At 39.7% G+C, this 15,200-nt stretch overlaps 4 protein-coding genes across 7 annotated transcripts; 2 read left to right on the plus strand and 2 right to left on the minus strand.

Annotated features, from left to right (window-relative positions):
• The first annotated feature begins 191 nt into the window (after positions 1–191).
• Positions 192–2,786, plus strand: LOC129584494 (aldo-keto reductase family 1 member A1-like). The gene is made up of 9 exons (XM_055476670.1): positions 192–305; positions 472–678; positions 856–1,023; positions 1,202–1,325; positions 1,455–1,531; positions 1,787–1,903; positions 1,976–2,167; positions 2,227–2,393; positions 2,479–2,786. Exons 2-9 carry the CDS (start codon positions 601–603, stop codon positions 2,519–2,521), a joined length of 966 nt encoding a protein of 321 aa, XP_055332645.1. The 5' UTR covers positions 192–305; positions 472–600; the 3' UTR covers positions 2,522–2,786.
• LOC129584493 (GPN-loop GTPase 1-like) lies at positions 1,919–5,971 on the minus strand. 2 transcript variants are annotated; one of them, XM_055476667.1, is made up of 12 exons: positions 5,490–5,971; positions 5,153–5,246; positions 5,040–5,079; positions 4,728–4,911; positions 4,178–4,465; positions 3,756–3,838; positions 3,567–3,606; positions 3,405–3,489; positions 3,261–3,341; positions 3,056–3,163; positions 2,664–2,700; positions 1,919–2,203 (listed from the first exon to the last, which is right to left on the minus strand). In XM_055476667.1, the coding sequence occupies exons 1-12, from the start codon at positions 5,682–5,684 to the stop codon at positions 2,164–2,166; spliced, it is 1,275 nt and encodes a 424-aa protein (XP_055332642.1). In that variant the 5' UTR covers positions 5,685–5,971; the 3' UTR covers positions 1,919–2,163. The 2 variants fall into 2 exon arrangements, with proteins under 2 accessions (XP_055332642.1, XP_055332643.1); XM_055476668.1 differs by lacking the exon at positions 2,664–2,700 and having other exon boundaries at positions 2,160–2,203.
• A 2,321-nt stretch (positions 5,972–8,292) lies between these two features.
• On the plus strand, positions 8,293–9,474 carry LOC129584701 (uncharacterized). 2 transcript variants are annotated; one of them, XM_055476995.1, is made up of 2 exons: positions 8,293–8,715; positions 8,911–9,474. In XM_055476995.1, the coding sequence occupies exons 1-2, from the start codon at positions 8,497–8,499 to the stop codon at positions 9,034–9,036; spliced, it is 345 nt and encodes a 114-aa protein (XP_055332970.1). In that variant the 5' UTR covers positions 8,293–8,496; the 3' UTR covers positions 9,037–9,474. The 2 variants fall into 2 exon arrangements, with proteins under 2 accessions (XP_055332970.1, XP_055332969.1); XM_055476994.1 differs by having other exon boundaries at positions 8,298–8,715; positions 8,908–9,474.
• A 461-nt stretch (positions 9,475–9,935) lies between these two features.
• LOC129584594 (nuclear receptor ROR-alpha-like) lies at positions 9,936–14,124 on the minus strand. Of its 2 annotated transcripts, XM_055476820.1 has the most exons (10): positions 13,513–14,124; positions 13,276–13,417; positions 12,830–12,973; positions 12,375–12,422; positions 12,047–12,226; positions 11,570–11,624; positions 11,386–11,503; positions 11,148–11,315; positions 10,875–11,082; positions 9,936–10,771 (listed from the first exon to the last, which is right to left on the minus strand). In XM_055476820.1, the coding sequence occupies exons 1-10, from the start codon at positions 13,612–13,614 to the stop codon at positions 10,515–10,517; spliced, it is 1,422 nt and encodes a 473-aa protein (XP_055332795.1). In that variant the 5' UTR covers positions 13,615–14,124; the 3' UTR covers positions 9,936–10,514. The 2 variants fall into 2 exon arrangements, with proteins under 2 accessions (XP_055332795.1, XP_055332794.1); XM_055476819.1 differs by having other exon boundaries at positions 11,386–11,624.
• Between the last annotated feature and the right edge of the window lie 1,076 nt (positions 14,125–15,200).

Raw genomic sequence — 15,200 nt, forward strand, 5'->3', positions numbered from 1 at the left:
TCAAACGACTTCAACACAAAACCACAGTCTCTATGACAAAACCAATCAGTTCACCGCTGATGGTGATGGCCTTTGATAGCTGCTAATAATTGATACCGCTATCAGATAGTGCATACAGTATCAGATCAGTAGTAATATAGATATTGGGCTGTGGTACTTACTTACAAGTACAGCATTACGCTCTACCAAATTATCAATGGTAAGTTCGAGCAGGCATGAAGCCGACTGTGTGGTGTGTTGCAGTGGAAGCAGTTTCAAACTTTCAAATAAATTAGTCTTATTAAAATCTTGGTGATTTTATGCTGGTAAGTACACCACTTTCACAGGCACTCAGTTACGTACATATGTATATAAAAAACGCTATTGTACAATGTATCCGTGTAGAATGATTATTATGTTCTGCCATACCAGTGTTTGTTGGTTAAAAATTTAAAATGCATATTATTGCGTAGAGTAATTATTATTTTGCAGAGGCGCGGCGCCGGCGACGGTGATATCTTCCGAAACATTTCAGCTTCTGCTCTGCAGAATTTCACACGCGTACTCTTGGCAGCTCTCGGCCTGATCATCTTTAAGTTTTGCACCTGCTGAAACCAGAAAATGTCTGCTCAGATCGTACCGAGAATTCTCCTGAATAGCGGCCAGCGCATGCCAGTTTTAGGCCTCGGAACGTATCAAGTAAGTACATACAATACTGTACTGTACTCGTATAAAATCGCATGTCGATGATGTGCGGGCAATAATGCAATTATCCAGTTATCCAGCGGTGTTTAAATCCGTAAATGAATCTGTTCCACGTGCAGCCTGTGTTTTGAAATTCCCCGTATGTTAGATCCGAAAAATGGCTTTTTTCAGTCGAAGAGTGACAATGTAAAGGAAGCTGTGAGTTACGCCCTGGATGTCGGATACCGACACATTGATACAGCGTATTCGTACGGAAACGAGCAAGATATCGGAGAAGTTGTGCAAGAAAAGATCCAAAAAGGATTAGTTAAACGTGAAGATCTCTTCATTGTGACGAAGGTACGCAAATGCAGAGTACAAGAACATCGGAAGGCTGATTATAACTCCTTCTTAGAAAAATATGGTTGTGTTGTACCGTGCATGTGCAGTGTACGCTCCAAAATAATGTCTCACGCTTTTCGGTTTCTGAGGTTCACTGATATCAATGGTATAGCCTATCCATTCCGTTCATTTGCAGCTATGGAGCACATTCCACAAACCGGAGCACGTTATTCCTTCGCTGAAAAAGTCCCTGGCTAACCTTCAAGTGGATTATGTTGACCTGTATTTAGTTCACAATCCTTGCGGTTTTAAATATACAGGTAGTGTAATCCAGTAATAAGTACTCGTACTTGCAGTAATCGCATTAGTTATTATGATTACGGATAGCCGTGCAACCGGTGTAAGTAAAGGTTTATGAACAGTTTCGATGTTGAGTTTGTTATTCGCAGATGAAAGCAATTTATTTCCGACGGATGCCGACAACAACGTCTGGTATGACCAGACGGATCACATGGATACTTGGAAGGTACTTTTATGCTCGTATAGACGTTAGTCGTAGAAGTATAGGTATCGCATGCTTCGGAGTCCGAGTACGTATGTTCTTAAAAGTTCCCTTTAGAAAGTAAAGTTGTGAAACTATTTTATGTAAGAGTTATTAGGATAACGGATCTATAATAAGGTTTTATTCCTGCTTACGCTTATTATCACGTTATGAATCGGGTTTTGTACTGCGTTTTCGGAAATCAAGATTTTGTAATTTTCTTGCTTTGTCTTATGACAGGAATTAGAAAAAGCAGTCGATCAAGGATTAGCGAAATCAATCGGGCTGTCCAATTTTAATAAACGTCAGATAGAAAGGATCGTCCAGTCAGCCAGAATCAAGCCAGCAAACTTACAAGTTCGTATGAATTCCATAGGAACAAAATTTTAACGGTTTTGAAAAAATCGGGGTTATGGGTTGTGAATGCAGGTGGAATGCCATGCGTATTTTATGCAAAAACCGCTGTTCGACTTTTGCAAGCAGCATGGAATAACACTAACCGCGTATGGACCACTGGGCGCGCCGACTCGTCTTTTCAGTGTCAACCCGAACGATCCTGTTTTGCTGGAAGATCCTGTGGTCGTCGAAATCGCCAAATTATGCGGGAAAACGCCTGCTCAGGTTCGTCTCATGTTATCAGTGCCACGGGAAAATTTTCTGAAAATGCGAATGGTTTGCAGGTTCTGTTGCGATATTTGATTCAGATGGGCAGAATCGTTATTCCCAAAAGCAAAACCACTAATCGTATCAAAGCGAATTTTGAGATTTTTGATTTTGAAATTTCCCCCGAGAACGTTGCCAAATTGGGCGGACTGGACCGACATTTACGATATTATCCTTTTGACTGGTGCGCATTTACATAATTTGCAGATATGAAATAATGTCATTCTGATTTAGTATGTCTGCTGTATGTACAAGGTTTTGCGTTGCAGGTGCAAAGATTCCGTGGAATTTCCGTTTCGTGACTCTTATTAATGATTTGATAGCCAATACGAGCCATAGAAGTATAATTATATGATTTTAGTGTTACTGTGACTAAACGCTGAATTTGTTATCCATTAGCTCATGCAACAATACGAATAATTCAGTAGTTGATCAAAGTCCACTTAGTACGTACTGCGATTTGATGTTGACGTTAATTTTCTCAAGTGCTCCTGCAAGAACATTTCAAACATTTTATATAATTTTCGAAGCTGTGATATGACACTGCCAGCAATAAACGGCCTATCCGCAATGGTGCTAACAGGCAGTCTGCCGCAGTCAGAAACATTTATTACATTTTCCTTCAGTAAAGTTGAACAAAAACCGGTAAAAATGACATGAAGAATTCAGAATAAAATCATGTATACGGCCATATAATTTTATCTCGAATGTTTCATGTAAAGAAAAGAGACAGAAATAAATCATGCTGCATCTTTAGTGCAAACTGCATCTGAACTGGTACCATCAAACATCGAGCGTTCCCATGAGACGATTCTAACGACAACACAGTCCAATCAAATCACTGACCGGCATTTTCAGCACGCTTTCGAGCCGCGGTTTGTATGGTTTCCTTGTTCTTTTTGATTGTCTCTAGAAACTTTTCGAACGCAACGTCGTCTTGCTCATTATTTTGTCCTGAAAGATATAAGCGAAATTGGCAATGCAGTAGTCCGAAAACGTACCAAGAGTAAACAAAAATCGGAGAAATGAAATGTTACTCCAGCACACTTACGGATGGCTTCGGATTCAGATTCCATTTCACTGAACGGACCTATTGTAACCTTATTGGATCCTTGGCTGGAAGCGGAATCACCTAGAAATATTACAATGTTTTCTCAATAAATCTCAACAACATACTTGAGTTTTAAAAATTCACCACTAGGCGAGCCGGCGGAGATTCCTTCCACTTCCCGTTTTAACTTTTCAAATCGATCCTCGTGTTTCTTCCCCTTACGCTGCAGCTGTTAGATGATCAAAACAATCACATGTAGCTTTCGCAATTTGCAAAACTGAAGGAAAAAGCTGAAGCGTTACGCACCTGCTCTTCTTTCATCTTCTGCAGTTCTGGCTTGTATTCTCTGCAAATAAATTAAGTAGTTTACAAGGCTACAGATACGATCAACTTAACGTTGATACCCATACCCTTAACATAAATTACAGATTTATCGCCTCTGTTATAAGTTAACACAAAATATTAACCGGTGAGAATGTTGCTAAAACGACTCACGTCATATACACCTGCTTTGCAGCATCCAGTGCTTGAACAAGCTCCAAAAAACCTTGACCAGTGGCAGCGGAAACAGGCACAGCCTAATTTTAAAAAGCATGCGTCATTTTTTTTTACCTCAGTGGCCTCTAATCACACCCGAATACGATTCCACTATTCTTTCAATCGATATTACAATTAAATAATTCAACCAAACTTGATTTTTGTTACGAAGGCCTTGATGATTTACTATAGGTATCATTGAGGACGAAATTAGATTTGTAATAGCGCCACTAAACAGATAATAAGGCGTGGCTATAAAAGAAAACAAGAACGCTAACAATAAAATAAGTCAAACGAAGATTTGGGAATGTATTGTTCGAATAAATGCCACTCTATATAAAATGCGATTGGAGACAATTAAACATTTAAGAAAAACGTACCTTTATTGCGTTATAAAATTCGTCCAAAATTAGACCTAAGGATCGCGACAGATTGGCAGCATACGTGGGCTCCTGCTCAATGGCCAAATCAAACGCTTCGAAATCCGTCATCCAGTTAAGGGCACAGCTGGGATCCACGAGATCAGTTTTGTTCAAGGCAATCAAAAAAGGAAGTTTGCTCTTGTAGAGAATACTGCAGGCGTACAACATGTTGGACATGAAAGTTATGGGGCTTGTACTGGTCGACAAATCCATCACATAAATGACAACTGTCGGAAATACATCGGCCTACAATGTAAATCAGAAAGCGTAAAAGTCCATAAAATTTTCCACTTATGCAAAGATATTTAAATTACTTTTAGCGAAACCATTTAACAATGAACATTAGCTGATTAGCCAATTCGAAAAGTAACTTTATTTTAATATTATTGATGTATAATTACCTATGTGCATTAGGACTTCAGCAGCTTACAATCGGATAACCCACGCGTTAAAAGCGAACATGCCAAGAAAGGGTGAGAAAAAATACGAAACCGTGATAAACACTCACAAGAGCCTCCGTGATTATTGTCCCAGATGCAGACCATGTGAAGACTTCAATCTGACCCGGTGTATCAAAAACCATATACCGCGCTTGATGTTTTCGTTTTTCCAGCAAGTCCAAAACGCTGGAGAATTTTGTTGTGAAGAGATTCAACGAAGTCATAATCGCACCATTAGGGCCCAAGCCGAACCTAAAGAAAGCCGCAACAATAGTCATTACTCCAGTAATCACTAGCTCTACAAAACTATTTCCAAAATCTTGAGCAGAATAAAACAAAATTACTTAAGTGCGTTCGAGGTATAAAGAAATCTTTCTTACCTTTCCATCACAGCCTTGTATTTTACTGTATCTCGAATATCTATACAAAAAACAAAGAAGTAAAAATTGGCGAACAACATAACAGCAATTTCAAATTAAAGGGTGTTTTTTACCGATATTAACCGGATATGGAACATTGCGAACTGCCGGATCCAAATTCACCAAATACGGAGGTGAGCCAGTCTGGTTCAGGATATCGGTTAATTTCTAGAAAAAAAACACGAAACTTCTGATGTTAAATTGTTGTTACGTATTATTAACTCGGACTCGGTGCTGAGCCTGACAAGCGGCCACACGCCTGAATGGAAAGATGCCAACACTGCTACAACCAGCTCCGATTCCAACGCAGAGACTGTCTCGCAAGTCGCAGCTGATTGCGCTCAAAATGTTGTGATTTATTTTTCACAAACTGCACCACATCGCGTCGCAATCGCAATCATTTTTAAGTACCTGAACAAACGTCGTTTTTCCGGAACCTGCCATACCCAACACAAGCACGCAAGTAGGAAGTTCGGTTTCCCCTGCTGATTTTGATCCCAGCGCCGATTCTGCAGTTCCTGAGCCAGAACGAATATCTCCATCTCCAATTGCCAAGTTTTCCGCAACTGCTCCAGCAAGTTCGTTCACGGTCGAAGATATAGACATGTCTCGAAAATTAATGGCTTAAATTTAGTTAGAGACTCCGTCAACGTAACGGTAACAAAACTGCTGAGTAAAAGTAAATCATGGATCACATTGAGAATCTGAGGAATTCCAGGGATTCAGGAATCCCCATATCAGGAAACATGATTTGAATTACGTACATTATCAGAATATCTATTCACTACATAAATAGATAGATACTTGAAAGATACTACAAGAGAAACGTTGAAAACAAGTGCAATTCAGAAACTGCGAATGTTTACAGTTTAGACTGTTTAGTACTTAGTTTACAGTAGTTTACAGACAAATTACAGTACCGGCCTACAGACTACGTAGGGACGGTAGAGTAGGCTCAGTAGGGTAGCACAGAGGGAAAAGTGCATATGCACAACAAACCTGCGCTTCCAGACGCCTGGGCGGTCGGCCTCGGCCAACAAGTACTTACAATCATTACTGCGTCTTATACTGCCTTTTGTGTCTTATTATTATTAATTTTATGTTTACGAAAGGGCACTAAAAAACGTTAAGGCCATTCTGGTGGACGTCCATGAAATACAATTTTGACGGACGTAGAAAAAAAAGTGACTGAAGTGAAGTATAAACAGGCCTTTTCAGCAATTTGTAACGAAGTTAATTTGTACTCCGAAGTCCGAACTCACTCCGAAGTAAATACGGGACTGGGAAATCAAAACTTCTATTTTTTTCAAGTACTGGTGCGAGTAAATGCTTATACTTATGTAACTATGTTTGTAGGTGTAAAGGTGTTTCTTTTTTTGCGCGCAGATGTTAACTTTGGCAAGTTTTGATCCGACAAGTCTGTGGGCATTCTACAGTCTGTGTGTCAGTGTGGGCTAGGTAAGATTCACATAATCATAATCATAAAACATAACACATAAAACATAAACATAAAACATAATTCATAAGCATAAGCATAAACATAACTCATAAATATAACGTTGCTCATAAAATCTACTCATAAATCCCCATCTCCGGTTTATTTTCCGTAATTAAGTACTGTACTTAAAATAAAATTAAGATTTTTCTTCTACTAGCATGCGGTTTTGACTTTTGTTAACGTGTTGTTGTGTGCACGATAAAAATGTTGCACCTTGACCATAAAACAGGCAATACAGCGCTAGTGAGATTCTACTGATTGTGTTTTTTGATAACGCTGTGCGAGGTGACAAATTATGTTAAACTTCAGGAATATGTCACAGATGCAGCTGAAGCATTTTACGAGTTCAGACAAGTTCTACTACGAAGTCCCGGGCGTCCTGGATTTGGTTTGCAGCTTCTTGAAACGTTGAGCAAGTGAGCATCAACAAAGATGACCTTTAAATTCTTTCTTACAAGAACCAATTCATTTTACCATGCGTATCTGATCTGCAGTTGATAATGACTCCAGATAAATAGTGGCAGAATTATAGTTGGTGAAATTACTGGGGGACTGGGCTGCAGCACGATGAAAATCTTTTAAGTACCGCAAAAAAACATTTGGCTCTTCCAACGCAATTCTGGGCATTTTGTATATAGATTTTTAGTACCACATTAACATCGCTTACATCTTGCGTGTATGCAGTTGATAGTTACTCAAAATAGAAGAACGGTAGTTTTATTGATTAATACTTGTACCAGCAAGCTACCACGGTAACTTCGATGCAATACTATGGTTTAATAGAGCAGGTTTAATACCTCATAATACACCTGTACAGAAACACGTCTTAATTATGTATGCTAAACATACACTGTTATGTTTTATGAATTATGTTTTATGTTTATGTTTTATGTGTTATGTTTTATGATTATGATTATGTGAATCTTACCTAGCCGTCAGTGTGTCCAGTGTCCACATATAGTTGCAAAAATACTATTTTAATATAGTGAATTAGCCGGAATTACAGATATCAAGTCTATGATCATTTTTGGTTTACAATTTGGCGGTTTGTTGCTACAAAGTATGTAGTATGTACGAAGAAATTGTACACGTTAGTACGACACCAGTTACTAGTTATAGTGCACCTGCTCGGACAGAATAATCGGCTAATCCGCTAATTCCGGCTAATTCGGCCGCCTTAATTAATTCATACAGTGCAAAAATATACTAATTAAAATTCTATTGTTTTACTGCAATTAAATAAATTCAAAATCAAGAAATCAATCATTCAAAGCGTATTTATTGCGTTTATCACTGCCGATTTCACGTGCAAGGCAAACTACCGCCATTTGCCAAATAATGACGGTGTTAATATTTCGTAATGTGCAAATTGTGCAACCATCACTACGAAGAACGAACTAACGAAATGCCGAAATCTGATGATGACCTCAAAATTCAAAACTGAATCATAATCACCATTCGTCCACGCCAAAGGCTAAACCCGAATATATCATCGGTTAGCGCCGTTTCCGGACTTTTCCGCACGGCACCACGATATATATCGATAGCGGTTCTGATGGATTCTTTAGCGAATTGGCGGCCTGTTGACTTCCGGCATTGGATAAAACGATACCCCGCCCTGAGAATGGGACGGCGTTAGCAGCTGCAGCCAATGGCATTTAAGGAAACTGCTATCAATAAATCCCATGATAAACTTGTGAATCGCCATCGCTTTACCAGTTTGCACACCAGTTCTCGCTCCAGCATTGAATATTCGCTTCAATCCCAAGTTTGAATTTGAGCGTGTGTACAGTGTACACAAAGATTTTATCGTTAGTCTTCATCGACCGTTGCAGCTTGTTCGTCGGTCAGTTTTGTTTTGTCGTGACTTCGGGAGTTTCGTTTTCTTTCGACTTTTCAAATTTTTAACCGTTAACAATAATGGATACCGCAACTAGCGTGCAGAATGCGGGCGGTGGTGCCACTCCAGCCAAGGGAAAGAAAGCAGCAGCCAAACGGAAACCCGCCGCCAAGAAGGCTTCGGCCACGAAAGCCAAGGGAGCGACCAGGCAGACCAAACGGGCCACGACCAAGAAAGCTTCGCCCAAAAGCAGGGAGTCACAAAGAAAGTTGCTGTCAAGCCGAGAAGTGGCGCAAAGGGTGAGTAATCATTCGACGTTTTATTGCTTTCAGCCTGTGGACGAGTCGTGCGCGGATCGATATCATTCTCTTATCAGTCTTATGTAATAACCAGTTCAGTTTACCGCCTAGTTTGGGAGTAGTTTTTTTCTCATAGTAAATCGGTAATTCTATTAAGTAACACTGTATTCTAAATTTTTCTATTCGTTGCAGCAGCTGCTAAGAAACCAAAGGCTGCATCCGCCAAAAAGGCGGCCAAACCAGCGGCGAAAGCAGCAGGTAAAGGTAAAGCCGCAGCGAAAGGCAAAAAGTGAGCAACTGCCCTCACTCCCTTCCCTTTGAAACCCGCTAATCAGGCCTTATGGATTCCAGTACGATGGCATTTGGTTTGTTTTTCTGTGCAGTTTTGTCCATTTGGTAATTCTTCCATCAAAATAGCCAATGAATTATGAGGTAGTTGTATTGATGTTAAATTGTTAGTGTACGTATACCTTTGTTGCCTTCTGCGCCATTCTTTTCTTGTCGATTTGTGTGTGGAATCGTACAAACGCTGGCACAGTATTAATCCTGTTGATTTCTTTTACTAATAAGCGTAACTGTCGATCCATGTGCTCTTTTTGACTTTAATATGCGTGTATTGCTTCGGCGAATATGACTACTATGGTCCTGAATTCGTTTTGTCTGTACTTATTATTGATGTGGATTTCGGTTGAGCAGTGCCGGAAATGTACACACAGTGCTGTTCACTCCTGTTAGATCTCGAATTAAAAATCCAACGGACTCAGGGCATGCGAGTACAGTACACTGAGTACAGTAACTTGTTGTTTCGCAATAAAAAGAGACTTCGAAATTGGCTTTTTAATTAATCGGCAGTCTGTCGACAAGGGCAAAAGCCGCAAAACGTTCGACTGTCTACACAATTACTTTAAATCACGATGAAAAGTCGAAACAATCTAAAAGCACAATAAGCAATCACGAGTTTTTATACGGTTTTGGAGGATTTATGTGGTTTTCGACTGGTCTTCTTAGACGATTTAAAATTTTATAATCTACTTCGCTTAATTCAGTTTCCCTTTCCAGAAATGTTTGCACTTGCGTTAAAAAAATAACGACCTAAATAGTAAAAATTGTAATAATAAATACCGAAATTTAAAAGTAACCAACTAGTACTGCAAATACTAACATACACTGCTCTACTTGTATGAGGGTTTCGTTTGTTGTAACGTAAGTAAGCAAGTACCCCAATTTTACAGCCATTTTAATACCAATGCTATCTGCAAAAATTCAATAAATCTATGCAGTATGCATTTATACCTGTAATAACTAATCTGAAACTAAACTTTAAACAACAAAAGTCGAAATTTTAGGACAGACCCTGCAAATAGCTAAAAAGCATCCATTTGTGCGCTCTACAAAACATGCAAAAAAATCACGAAGCCAGAAAGTCGTAACAAAAAAAATAATCTGGGAAAACCAATCCCGGTTAATTTCATAATAGTCACTCAATGGCAAGAAACACGAACGATAAGAAGATATTAAAGAAGGTGCAGTGCATTCGTTAAAAAATTAAACAGTTCAAACAATAAATAATAACGTACTGAGTGTTGACTACATAAATTTATCAGATTCATCTCATATCAGCTCATCTTAGAATCAGGAGCGCAGGTCACAGTCACAGATCCATCCCAGATCATAATAGGTCTCCAAATAAAATACATCCTTATCAAGTTCGCTTTCAGTATAATTAGAAAGTTCCCTTGATGAGGATAGCTCCCACTTTTGAGCAAGAAATCAGAATGACCGGACGGGCAAAATAGAAATTATTCTCTGTTTAGCAGCACACGGAAGGATATACCGGTTGAGGTTTTGATAGGATAATTGGTCAGCTCCCATGCATTGACATAGTTCACTGCCAGTTTATGGATAACCGGGAATGTGTCAATGAGCCTTTCCAATTTGCTGAAAGCAGTGGTTCGCTCTCCACCGGACAAACGCTTCCCCACCAAATAAAACACTACATCCACATAAAAAGCATGGCTAAAGGCCATAGCCTCTTTGTTGCGAGCATTCGTGGTGTCTGAAATAAAAAACTTTCGAATTGTTCACCAAATTTAGTTTTGTATCAACGATATGATTCCAACATTCAACAATTCTGATAGAAACTCCGAGCTTTTCTGTACCTGGACGGAAAACAGCGATGGCACCAAGTAGATAAGTTTCAGTCAAAGTCAGACCAATATCGTTCACCGCAGCAGCAAAGGAAAACACTGTACGAAAATATTCCGGTTCAGCAAAGAGACGATCCAGCCAATACCGACAGTAATGGATCTTTTCCGGGCCCACAACGTAATACATTTCTCCGTTTCGGATATAGCGGGCATGATGCACCTGCAATGGAAATGAATTAATCATAAAATCAGCAGAAAAAAAGAAATGAGTGGAAAAGCACGAACCAGCCAGATAATGAGATACTTTTCGATAATTATAATTTTCTGATCGGTTACGTCGAGTTCACTGAATCCTGGCAGCATCGATATAAAATTTCCCGTTTTCACTATGCTATCTTTCAAAGTTTGTTGGATTATTTCCAGCATCCGCTGCTTCGTGGTTTGCGGCTGAACCTAAGAAGACAGTCACTTATACCTCCTGATAAAACCGGACATCTGCCAAAATAACGAACGCTTCACGCACCGGAATTCGGCCACAGCTTAAAGCTTCAGTCATAAACTCGGTCCACAGCTTAATTTCGTCTCCATACACAACTTCTACAGCATGCAAAACAGCGCCCGCGGTTTTCTGAAGAAACATACTGCGCTCCTTCATTAAATCCCAATACTCCGCGACAAATGTTGGCAGTTTATGCACCGGACCATACCGAACTGGACGAAACGGCGCTGAAAGGTTCTTTTTATTCATAATGTCCATGACGTCTGAGAAATCAAAAATAATCAACCTTAAAGCATTGCTGCACAATGAATGCGACAATCAGGCACGCGACACACTGCACAAAACGAACTCTTTTTAAAATAGTTCCTTTGAACTGCGTTTTGATTTATGAACCAACAGAAATACTTTAAAACGTATTTTACACACGTACAGTAATCTAACAATCAGTTATCCCCTCCCGATTTAGACCAGAAACCCGAGCACACCCAGAAATAAAGATCCCATTGATACTTCAAGTTGCCCTTTCAAAAAGATTATGGAAAAAAGTGTTTTCCGGAAAAAAGACTCCATTCGAAGCCTATAAGAAATCACTAATTGATAAACTACGGTATATTTCAAGTAAAAGATTCTCAGTTACAATTCTGAGCAGTAAAGCGAAATAACGCACAACAAATCTTCACCTTACCAGCAATGGTGCTTCTATCATCCGGGACCAAACTAGAAAATGTCTTGTAGGGTCTGACTGCTTGAATCGTCCGATGGCACAGGTCTGATTGATCGTCAGGTTTGATTTCGGATGACTTTTCTGGCTCCGTGATTTGTTCTCGAACATCAGACAGGGATCGAATGACACCAAATTTACCACCTGCAAAGTCGATCAAACATCACTTTACTAGTACCAGCGCACAGCCACTTTCCATCATTAAAGCTATTCAAATTATTTCATGAAACAAAAGTTTCAGTTCTAGATTTGTTTTAGGCACGAAAACTTGACAGATAACAAACACGCTTACGGCCAAGGGGAGTTTCAGCAACCGCCAGAGAAGGGATAAATTGCCGCGCTAAATAAAAAAACAACCATTCGTCAATAACGCTGTTTGCAAAAGAAATCTTTTTACAGTAGATCTCAAAGCAAGTTAGCAAAGCAAGATCTCAAAGCAAGTTTTTACAGTAGATCTCAAAGCGACCTAGACGGTAAAGAGCAACCAAGTGAGTAACTCTACTTCGTTATATTTAACGGTGGGTGCGTTACGTACCACTTTGATGTTATGGGATGAAGTGAAGTACAAGTATTAGTGACCTAACGTCACAGTAATCACCCACGGAAGCAAGTAATGAGGTTTTTTAATAAAAGACAATGACATGTGCCTTACAGTAACAGTAACTGATCCTAACTACTGCGCACGTGTCGAGTGAATCAGTAGTGACCAAAAGAAATAAAGAATGTTAGTGTAATTTCATAACACACCTGTATTCGGGTTCGTTTGATGTCCGGACGGATGCTCTTCCTGTTCGTCCATGACGCATGCAGGAATACTGTGTTTAGCGGATTTGGCCAGCTCAACGTGGAATTTGTCTCGCTCCGCTTTCGATATTCGCCCCATTTTCACCGCTAAAATTAACATAGGTAATTACAATTTTACATCCAATATAATTAAAATATCCAATATATTTTACATTTTACATCCATTAGCCTCATAAAATTCTAGGATGCTTATGAAACATTTTGAATATTTTTTTGCATACAACAGCATAGAGAACAGTCATAAAGGCGCCACTCGAAGTGTACTTTTATGAAGCAACTGGCAAAGACGTACACGCTGAGCTGCTGGGAAGATTTAACGCACCACAAAACCTCACAATCATCTCCCACATTTACTGTACTTTCACATTTTTTCAGGTACTAAGACTGACCGTGAAAACTCATCCCAACAGACTGGCATTTGCGGAATCGGCAGGCCTTGCATCGTTCACGACTGTTATGAGCAACATCGCATTTGTCTCCGAAATCGCACTTGTAGTTCACCGACTTCTCCACACTCCGCTTGTAAAATGCCTGTAATCATCCATCAAAAATTTCGCAATCACTGTTAATCACATGGTGTAAGTTATAAGTACATAAGTCATAAGTTTACTATTTTAGCAATGTACCTTGCATCCTTCACAGCTAACGACGCCGTAGTGCACACCTGTAGACTGACGTTCGCAGATTCTACATGGCCATCGAGAAAATTCCGTTCTCGTTAATTCCATGGAAAGAGCGTCAGAAAGACGATAACAATCACAAACACTGTTCACTAATAACAGCAGTTTCCACTGGTTAAATTATCCTCCTGTAATCTCGGCCAACCAACAGCTACTTCGCCAAAAACCCCACCGTCGTGAGAATTTGCAGTCTTCGCAAGGCGTCATAGCAGGCAGTCCAAAGAAAGGATTAAATTTGACAGTAAGTTCAAGGAACCCTTCAAAGCATGTTGCGGGCTGCTACAATGCAGGAATCATTCATTACATTGATTTGGATTCCAAGTCAGAATTCGTCATCACTGTATTTCATTGACAGCAGATCGCTGCCTGACAATGAGATCAGCAGTTAAACACGGAACTAAAATTAAACAGTGCAATTTTACTTATGCAGCAATATCATGCCAGTATGAATGGTGAACGTATTAAATAATAATATTTTAAAATAACTGTAAACCTGCAAAATACTGCAAACACGCTGACACAAGTTTCCCGGATTGTGTCCCTAAGGAGATTTTTTGAAAGCTGTACGAAATGTATTGTACTGTATTTATAAGCAGTCGCATCTGACGTGAATTCAGAACAGACTTTGTTTGCATCGTGGCGTGCCGGCTGTAGCCTTCGAAAATCGTACCTATTGCTGCAGCCGGATGCGGGCACTCAGGTGACTGGGGTGGTCCACACTGTACCACCGACATTCGGTCGGCGTCCTGAGATGCTGATGAATGCCGAATGGTGATTACGGCACCTGTCCTGTACAGGCTGTACTCATGATGACGTTAACGTGGTTTACTATGGTAAGTAGTGGATGACATACCTGCAACGATTGCAAATGGCTCACCATTGCATCATTTTTCTTTCAAACTGATTTTCCGTTTCGCTCTCTGTTTTTTTTAGTAGTGTCCACTGTCCATGTGTCAAATTACTTACCGGAAGTGTGGGGTCGGCCACAGCGCTTTCGTCCCTCTATCCTTTAGGACACAGTTGCAAGGAATCGGCTCACTATTTTTTAAACTTTCAAAGCGCGATGCACAAACGACGAATACGTTCTGCTTAATCGCGAGTACAGAAAGCCCGGAAGGAAATCGGTTTGGAAGAAAATTACTTCAATGCTGGGATGCATGTCCACTATCCACTTTATATCATACTCGTATAAACAGTAAACGTTTCCGACTTCGAGAGCAGCGATCGGAAAGGTCGACTTCAGTGATCAGCATTTACTACTGTAGCCATTTACGCGTCTCTTTGTAATTTGTATCAGCTTTCTAACCGTTTTTACGTGTTAACGAAGTTTTTTTATCATGCCATTTAATGTTGGAAATTAAAATATACAAACGCAAACAATCTTCTAGTGCTGATCTTCCAGAAGCCAAAAGCTTTAATTCTACAGTTTCTACTTTTCCATCGTTAACACACAATTACATCCCGCAACCGTTACACAATGCACATGCTCTCCTGGTATCAAAAACCCGGATATACAGGGGTGCCGCGCCAAGTTCGGACAGTTGCGCAAATTAAATTAAAAAATATTTCTGTACTTGGTTTTACTTTTTATTTTGCACTATATTAGTGCAACTTTTTATTGCGGATCCGAATAT

Source organism: Paramacrobiotus metropolitanus, unplaced genomic scaffold (genome assembly GCF_019649055.1).
Source record: "Paramacrobiotus metropolitanus isolate TYO unplaced genomic scaffold, Prichtersi_v1.0 Parri_scaffold0000014, whole genome shotgun sequence".
NCBI classification, from domain to species: domain Eukaryota; kingdom Metazoa; phylum Tardigrada; class Eutardigrada; order Parachela; family Macrobiotidae; genus Paramacrobiotus; species Paramacrobiotus metropolitanus.

Bases quoted from the DNA above. Each gene is read 5' to 3' on its own strand.
- LOC129584701 (XM_055476994.1), top strand. From the start codon at position 8,497: ATGGATACCGCAACTAGCGTGCAGAATGCGGGCGGTGGTGCCACTCCA. The intron at 8,716-8,907 runs GTGAGTAATCAT...TATTCGTTGCAG, and splicing joins GCCGAGAAGTGGCGCAAAGG to CAGCTGCTAAGAAACCAAAG.
- LOC129584493 (XM_055476667.1), bottom strand. From the start codon at position 5,684: ATGTCTATATCTTCGACCGTGAACGAACTTGCTGGAGCAGTTGCGGAA. The intron at 5,080-5,152 runs GTAAAAAACACC...TTTTTTGTATAG, and splicing joins TCCATATCCGGTTAATATCG to ATATTCGAGATACAGTAAAA. The intron at 3,342-3,404 runs GTGAATTTTTAA...TAATATTTCTAG, and splicing joins CTCCGCCGGCTCGCCTAGTG to GTGATTCCGCTTCCAGCCAA.
- LOC129584594 (XM_055476819.1), bottom strand. From the start codon at position 13,614: ATGGAATTAACGAGAACGGAATTTTCTCGATGGCCATGTAGAATCTGC. The intron at 11,316-11,385 runs GTGCGTGAAGCG...CTGTCTTCTTAG, and splicing joins TAAGCTGTGGCCGAATTCCG to GTTCAGCCGCAAACCACGAA. The intron at 10,772-10,874 runs GTACAGAAAAGC...TTTTTATTTCAG, and splicing joins CATCGCTGTTTTCCGTCCAG to ACACCACGAATGCTCGCAAC.
- LOC129584494 (XM_055476670.1), top strand. From the start codon at position 601: ATGTCTGCTCAGATCGTACCGAGAATTCTCCTGAATAGCGGCCAGCGC. The intron at 1,326-1,454 runs GTAGTGTAATCC...TGTTATTCGCAG, and splicing joins TTGCGGTTTTAAATATACAG to ATGAAAGCAATTTATTTCCG. The intron at 2,394-2,478 runs GTGCGCATTTAC...TTTGCGTTGCAG, and splicing joins CGATATTATCCTTTTGACTG to GTGCAAAGATTCCGTGGAAT.